This window comes from Carassius auratus, chromosome 19, assembly GCF_003368295.1.
Source record: "Carassius auratus strain Wakin chromosome 19, ASM336829v1, whole genome shotgun sequence".
In the NCBI taxonomy this organism is placed as follows: domain Eukaryota; kingdom Metazoa; phylum Chordata; class Actinopteri; order Cypriniformes; family Cyprinidae; genus Carassius; species Carassius auratus.
In genome coordinates this window covers 7,951,326-7,959,496 of record NC_039261.1, presented here as the reverse complement: position 1 = coordinate 7,959,496, position 8,171 = coordinate 7,951,326, and the positions used below count along the sequence as shown (strand labels likewise).

General features: G+C 35.4%; 1 protein-coding gene across 1 annotated transcript; it reads left to right on the top strand.

Moving 5' to 3' along the window:
* The first annotated feature begins 299 nt into the window (after positions 1-299).
* nkain1 (sodium/potassium transporting ATPase interacting 1) lies at positions 300-6,992 on the top strand. Its single transcript, XM_026288657.1, has 7 exons — positions 300-528; positions 2,095-2,232; positions 3,363-3,443; positions 4,563-4,760; positions 4,873-4,933; positions 5,022-5,103; positions 6,160-6,992. Exons 1-7 carry the CDS (start codon positions 475-477, stop codon positions 6,167-6,169), a joined length of 624 nt encoding a protein of 207 aa, XP_026144442.1. The 5' UTR covers positions 300-474; the 3' UTR covers positions 6,170-6,992.
* The last annotated feature ends 1,179 nt before the right edge of the window (positions 6,993-8,171 follow it).

The window sequence follows — 8,171 nt, the reverse complement described above, 5'->3', positions numbered from 1 at the left end:
TTACTGTAAGGGTAGTTTTAGGGCTGGGGTAGTTGTAGACTTTAATAAAAACGCAATCTAATTGGTAGAAAATAATATTTATTGTTGGTTTCCTGTAACTGTATCCCTTCTAGCTACAACCGCGAATATAACACATAATTACTGTATTTGCAGTACTGTAAGGGTATGATTAGGGTTGTGGTAGGTGTAGACGTTAATAAACCATAACTTTACAGTAAAATTTTCGTTTTGGAATTGTACTACCCACTGTTTTGGTGGGAGGTAGGAAAATCTGACAGCGTAGGACAAATCGACAGAACACCGGCAGCCATCCGAAAGCATCGACGCACCGAAGCATGCACGCGGCCCGGAGGGCTTCTTGATGTTTTGAACGTTTATCGTGAAACAAGACCCTGAAGCGCGCTGGACCTCACCGGGGACTCCGCTTTCTCCCGACGCCTCGCGGGGCCCAAGCCGTGCCTCAAGCGCGAGAGCATGGGTCGGTGCGACGGGAGGTGCACGCTGGTGGTCATCTGCTGCCTGCAGCTGGTAAGACACTCTTGTTCATGTTCAGTTCAAATCTAGTCCTCCCTGGGGAAGAAAAAACATATGGACATAAACATAAAACATATAGAGGGATAGTGTGAGAGGACAGGGGTTCTTTATTTTGGGAGGGTTGAAGCCAAGGGAGAAGGTGTCCTGGTTCCCATTTCTTAGGTGGCCAATCAAGAAGCCCGACAGAACTTTCCTTGGAGAAACTTCATGCCCCAGATATGTATACATTTGCATGATTTGTGTAGCACAGACTAGAGGCATGTGAGGATGAGGGGCCTCCCGAGGAAGGGGCTCTTTTCTCTGTGGGCTGGGGCTCCAGGCAGTTTCCATGGAAACAGCTGGCACTGAGCTTAGGGATTGCTCCTATGTGTGTGGAGACAATATTTTTATTTATTTGCCATTGGCTTAAGTGGGTTTAATGGTCCACTGCAACCTGCACTGCTGATTCAGTGATAACAGGTAAGGGCTGACAGTTGAAATCCTTCGGTTGTTTTTAGGCTTTTCACACCCAGTGATCTTCAAAATCAGATTTCTGCTCAGAATAAATCAAAACAAATAAGAACTTTAATTAAAGTGAGCTTCTGGTCAAAAGTTAATTAGAATATATAATTTTACTGTTTTTAAAAGATTATATTAAAAAAATGTGCTTAGCAAAGTTGTTAATTTAACAAAAAATATTACTATTCAAATTAAAATAAAAACATTTATTCAAATATATTTTTATATTTTTTCTTGCGATGGCAAAGCTGAATTTTCAGCAGCTATAACTAAATTCTTCAGTGTCACATTATTGTTCAGAAATCGTATTATATATATATATATATATATATATATATATATATATATATATATATATATATATATATATACATACACTGACTAGCTCTTCAATAAATATTTCTTATCAATGTTGAAAGCTGGGAAATATTCAGCTTTGCATTCACTGGAATGTCACATTTTAAAATTTGTAACTTGTAATAATAGCTTTGGTGAGCATAAGAGGTTCGGAGGTTTGGCCAAACTCACCCACCACAATGCACAAGCAAAGCCTGTGGACTATCATCAAATTAGCCAAAATATTTAATAAACCCATATGTGAGCAGCAGAGGATGTGCAGTACTTTGTCAATGATGGACATTCGAGTATACAGAAATCATCTGAGCTCTCTGGCACAGATTTCCTGTTTCTGATGATCCTTCTCTGAAGAACTTTCCATCTCTCCTGCATGTGGTTAATGTGCAGTCACTACTGGGCCATTCTTGGATGGATGCTGCATGTGTCAGTTTCTGCCAGGAATAGTAGCCAGCAACACCAGATTTTTGTGTTCCATTTTCCTGCCAGTTTAACTTGGGAGTCTGCTGCACAAGCTTGTTTTGCCAGCCTAATATTTTCCTAAATAAACCCAGTATAGTTAATTTTGATGTCTGCAAAGACGTGGGTCAAGGATCGATGACTATATGATCGTATCTGTATTAGTACAAGCTTTTTGTGCACACTTATGCATGCATTTTTTTAATGTTGGATGGTTGTGTATGTAAACTGTTCTTGGTTTGTTCACAGGTCGCTGCATTACAGAGGCAGGTGTTTGACTTTTTGGGATATCAGTGGGCTCCCATCCTTGCCAATTTCCTTCATATCATGGCTGTCATTTTGGGATTGTTTGGAACTGTGCAGATCCGTTCCAAATATCTTATAGTGGTAGGTAGGGCTGCACGTTCTCAAGTTTTTCATTAACCGTTAACCGAGGCCCTTAGCGGTTAATACTCGGTTAACCATAGTGTGCCATAGTAACCATAACCATAGTAATTTCCGGACATTGGCCGAAAAAAAAAAGGAAAGGAATGTCCGACAAAATTTAATCTCTCCGGTCAAATTGTCCTATTAAAACTGCCTAATAATGCCGCCCATTAACACAATCTGAATTTGAGAATAAGCCTAAAATGTATAAGGCAAAAGGTAACAAGCAGACTCCGCGGCCGCCTCGCTAAGGCTATCACTATGACTATGTTTGACACGTACAATATTTGAAAATCGATAATTATTTATTTCTTTATTTAAATTACATTTATATCTGAATTTATGTCAACCTATAGACTTTCAAATATCAAAATGTCATGAATTAATATGTATTTTTGTACAAAATGACATATAAACATATTTTCCTATTATACTTTGCCTGGAAACGCTTCCAACAAGGCGTCGGTTCTATTTCTAGCATGCACGCGTCGAGACGCGCCTGAGCCGCGCGTCTCACGCAGGCAGTCGGCAAGCTCTAACCTGTTAACATGGGAACCGAATTAAAAACAGACACGCTACGCAGCTGAGATGCTTTCGCCACGCATCCAGTGTGTCCTGACCGGCCTAATGATGCCCGGGTGTTGGCTGTTGAGATTACAACAACGAGGTTGTACTTGAAGTATATCTAAGCACTGTATTGCAATACTTGCATTTTGCCCCGTCACTCGTATTAGCCCGCTTCATATTAGAAAAATGACTTCTTCTTGTGGACATTACAAATGTCTGGGAGCGCTCTGGCGGTCTCTGGTGGTGCAAAAATTTATTACAACAAAATTCAATGCACGCCATTGGCGTCACTTCACCGAGCAAAATGTTTCACTCGGTTACACAATTTTTAACGGTTAATCGGTTAACCGGTTAACCATGGACACCCCTAGTGGTAGGACAAAAGAGCATATTTGTTTTTGCTCACATTTTGCACCTACAGAAGAAAATGTTTTGCTGTTTGCATTGTATTTACATGCCTCATACGCATTCATTTTGTACTATATTTTTATATGTGCACATATATGCATGTCTGTCACTTTCAGTATGCTGTGTGGCTTGTGGTCTGGGTTGGCTGGAACTCTTTCATCATCTGTTTTTACCTGGAAGTTGGTCACTTGTCACAGGTAGGTGATTTCCAGCATTGGTCCAGACTCTAGTCTATAAGAAGTCATTGTGTAAATACTAGTGCCCTCAAACGATTAATCGAATCCAAAATAGAAGTTTTTATTTACATAATATATCCATATGTAATGTGTATATTTATTATGGATATATAAATACACACACATACAGTATATATTCTGAAAACCCCCAGTGAAGGTATAATAATAATAATAATAATAATAATGATAATAGCCTAAAAAAATAAAAAAAATGTGTGTGTGTATATATATATATAGTTTGAATAATGGGGGCCATATACTAAACTTATTGCAGTATTGCATAGATAGATAGATATAACATTTGAGTACTGAATAAGCTAAGTACAAGTCTTCAGGATCTCACACGTACAACCTATTTACTGTACAAACACAATTTTACTGTTTGCATTTTTGCCTATTTGCCATTTTGCTGTTTGCCTACAACCCTCTTTCATTAGTATGCAAATGAAGTATGCAAACCTCTTTTTTCTTTTACATTTTAAAAAGAAAATGGCAACATGATCGTTTTATAAAGTATGCTTTCATGTTCAATGAAGTGTGCTATTTATATTCTTATATTTTATATTATATAAATATATTTAATATATAAACATAACGTTTTTCTTTAATATATACATGCATGTGTTAGTACTTATATATACATGCACACATATATTTTTATATATTTTATTTATGTATTATGTAAACAAAACTTTTATTTTGGATGCAATTAATGGTTGCACAGCACTAAGTAAAAACACCAAGGAGCCTGATTAAATGTTTGATTTTATGCCTTGCTATGCTTTTATCTTAGAGTCAGCTTGAAATGGTATTCATAAACCATTTTACTACTGTATTTATCAGAGAAAGGCCATTTTATTTGATATTGTTAATTGGGAATTGTATTGATCCTGAAACGTAGAAGTTTATCCATTAACTTGATCCAAAATGATAATAACTTTTAAATTTAAATATTTAAAAATTACAAAGAACACAAAAAAACTGTATTCAGAAAAACTAAGAATTTGGATTACAGGGTCAATATTAAGTTCATGACCAGGGGATTTCTTTCTATTTAATCGTTTTTGTGTTCTGCTGCAGGACAGGCATTTCCTAATGACATTTAACACATCGCTTCACCGTTCCTGGTGGATGGAGAACGGGCCTGGTTGCTTAGTTACTCCAGTGCCTGACTCCCCATTGGCTCCTCAGGATCATCATGTGATCACTGTCAGTGGCTGCCTGCTGGACTACCAGTACATAGAGGTTGTCAGCTCAGCCTTGCAAGTGTTTCTTGCAGTGAGTACTTACATCTTATTAATTCTTTCAAAATTAAAGTTTACAGAAGTATATGCATCTGAATGTTTGGCAGAGATGATTGGCTATTAACATAGTTTGATCTGCGTTTCAGCTCTTTGGATTTGTTTATGCCTGCTATGTTAGTAAAGTCTTCCTGGACGATGAGGACAGCTGTAAGTATTCTAGTCTGTTGTTTGAACCTGAAAGCAAATTATAGTGGCATTTAAAGTTTTTGATTTTTGATTCCTATCTCTGTTGCAGTTGATTTCATTGGTGGATTGGACTCGTATAGTTACCAGCCTCCACAAAAGAGTTCTCACTTACACCTGCAGCCTCTCTATACGTAAGTACTGAACTCCAGTAAATAATGCATTCTCAGTTATCAGAACAACTCTTTATTTAAAATGTCTTAATATAGTATAATCTCTAGAAATATCTTGACACCAGAAAATTATCTTTATAACTTTTTGTTTTTATATATATATATATATATATATATATATATATATATATATATATATATATATATATATATATATATATATATATATATATGTGTGTGTATATATATATATATATATATATATATATATATATATATATATATATATATATTTTATTATTATTATTATTTTATATAATTTATTTTATTATTTATATTGTACTTTGTAATAACAAGTGCACAAATAAATTCTGCAATATTATAACCCCAATTAACAAAACCCAAACCAATTACATGCAACACAGCAGGAAAAATAAATCATTATAATACAAATACAAATTCAAAAATAAAATGAAAAAAAAAAAAAAAAAAGTAAACAAAAAAGTAAATTGGAGGAGGTGTTCAGTTATTCTGTCTATGAGTCAGCCAGTACATTATATAAAAATTGATGCAACACATTATCAAATGTGCATTATGGAACAATGAAATTTTTTAAAAAAGCAGTGTGCCATGTTGTTGTTACAAAGCATTACTTGTTAAATTCACCAAATGGTGTCCAAGAAATGTATTTTCTTTTGTTAACGAATGGATTAACTAATTAAAAAAATATATATATTCAATTTTTTTGTGTGTAAAAATGCCTTAACAGTTAAATGGATTAAAATTTATAAGTCAAGAAAAGAGTTAAAGACTAGAGATGGCTGCTGATAGTCCTTGGGATGCCGCACCATTCTTTATAGTGTGCTCTTTTGTATACTGCTCATTTTGCCATATATGGTCATTCTGCTGTTGAACATTTGCATCCTGTCCACAGTATACAAACTATGTACCATAAAAACAGTGTGAGTAGTATGGTAGATCTTCAAACATAGCCCATTTCTTTTGAAACCTCACTTTGCATCTTTTCATTTTTTAACTTTTTTTATTTATTTTTTTATTTTACATATATACATTTAGGACTGGATAGAAACCAGAGGAAAACCCCACCCTCAGAGGAAAACAGCTGCTTGTCTCTGAGAGATGAAGTCCTCTGCATTGTGGGAAATGTTCTACCAGCTTCAACGTCTGTGTCTCTTTAACTTTGTCTCCCTCTGTTGGAGAAAATCTATAGTACAGCACCAGCCAGAGTTCTAGAGAGAGAGCAAGCATATGGACAGGACCACAATAAGATGCTTAAAGCCTCATTGAGACAAGCATTATTAAACAGGACTTAAAGACACAAACAGATCTTCTGTGTGTGAGAGAGAGTGTGTGTGAGAGCACATAGGCCTTTGTATATGTTTGTGTATTCACAAGGGGGCCAACCTTTGACCCAGGTAATATTTGAACACATCGGGGCTGGCCGTTCGGCTCTTTCTGCTATATGTGTGTGTGTAGGAGAAAGATTGTTTATACTCTCATATAAGACACTATAATGTAATGTGTTAGATTAATGTTTTAGGTTGTGTATTTGGGGAATGCTGTAGGAATTTGTGCATGTAAAAACTCATGATAAAGGAGTTGTGCCTCTGGGTGGCCCACATGTGTCTGCGTGCATGAATGTGTGTTTCTGATTGTGCAGATGTACACAGATTACAAGTTTTTATATGTACTTATGCACCTAACGCATAATGTGACTAGCCATAAATGTTTATTTGAACACAAGCTTAGAATGAATGTATGTTAATGTACTATACTTGTTTCAGGAAGGCTGTGTTTGTATGAGTGAGTGATAGAGAGTGTGGGTGCGAGAGGGACACACACCTGAAGGGTGGGACAGTTGTTCAGCATAATAAACTCTTTCTAGATTATTCTTTGTCTTGGTCCCTTCTAAATGCACCACAGAGGGCTTGTGTGAAATAAAACACCCTTTTTATTCACTCAAATGCATATGGATGAGGATAAAAAGCCTCATTTCCACAGGGCTAAGTGTATAAAACTAGTGCTCCTTGGGGAGAGCTGTGAATCAGATAGGAAGCAATGTTTTATCTCATTGAATGTCATTGGAAATAGCTTGTCGCAGCCAATGTCCTCCTGCTCTTTACACAAAGGCAGTTAAGTAGCTGCTCACATTTCAAACAGCCTGTTATTTCAGAACATTTCTAATGAGGAACATGCATCTTTCAGACTAACTCATGGTTTGTGTAGCTGTTTGTAGAGAGGAAAGAAACATTAATTGAAACATTAATTGATCCCACTGGAAAACTGTGACTAAATTTACTTTCAAGGCAAGACACTATAGGCAAAACCTGTTTTTTTTCATGCACTAATCAATTCCGTCCTTCAGACTAGTGGAAAGACAACATCCAAAATACGCATTTAAGCAGTATAGACTTTATTGCATCTGTCGATTTCAACTGAAGTACATGTTGTATAGTAGAACATGAATTTTTTTTGATGTATGGAATTATATATATTTAAAAAATCCTCTTTAAAATCTTTTAATATGTAAAAAAAAAAAAATGAAATAAAGTGGAATCCGGCTTTAATGTTCCGATTTCTGTTCTGGAAATGTGTGCATATTTGAGTGAATATTTAAACATAACATTTCAGAAAACGTGTAATACAAAACGATAATCTTAAAGTAACATGAAGTAAAAATCCAGGTAAAAACAGATGAGTAAAGAGTTCCAGCTAATCCAGACCACAAGCCACACAACATACTGAAAGTGACAGACATGCATATATGTGCACATATACAAATATAATACTAAATGAGACATGTAAATATAATGCAAACAGCAAAACATTTTCATCTGTAGGTGCAAAATGTGAGCAATACAAACATGCTCTTTTGTCCTACCAGTAGGCTATAAGATATTTGGGATGGATTTGCATTTATTAAATATAACTTTTTGGTGTTTATTTCGATAACTAATAATACTATTATACATTAAACTGGTTATCAATTACACCATTGACTGCATTTTATTGTATCTTATTTTATAAAACTGCTACAGTTGGCTGATTGATAAAAATCAGGCCAGGTT

What these genes read in the sequence shown, in the direction of transcription:
- nkain1 (XM_026288657.1), top strand. Translation starts at nt 475, where the DNA reads ATGGGTCGGTGCGACGGGAGGTGCACGCTGGTGGTCATCTGCTGCCTG. An exon ending in TCATCTGCTGCCTGCAGCTG is followed by an intron (nt 529 to 2,094) that starts GTAAGACACTCT and finishes GTTTGTTCACAG; the next exon opens with GTCGCTGCATTACAGAGGCA. An exon ending in AAGTTGGTCACTTGTCACAG is followed by an intron (nt 3,444 to 4,562) that starts GTAGGTGATTTC and finishes GTTCTGCTGCAG; the next exon opens with GACAGGCATTTCCTAATGAC.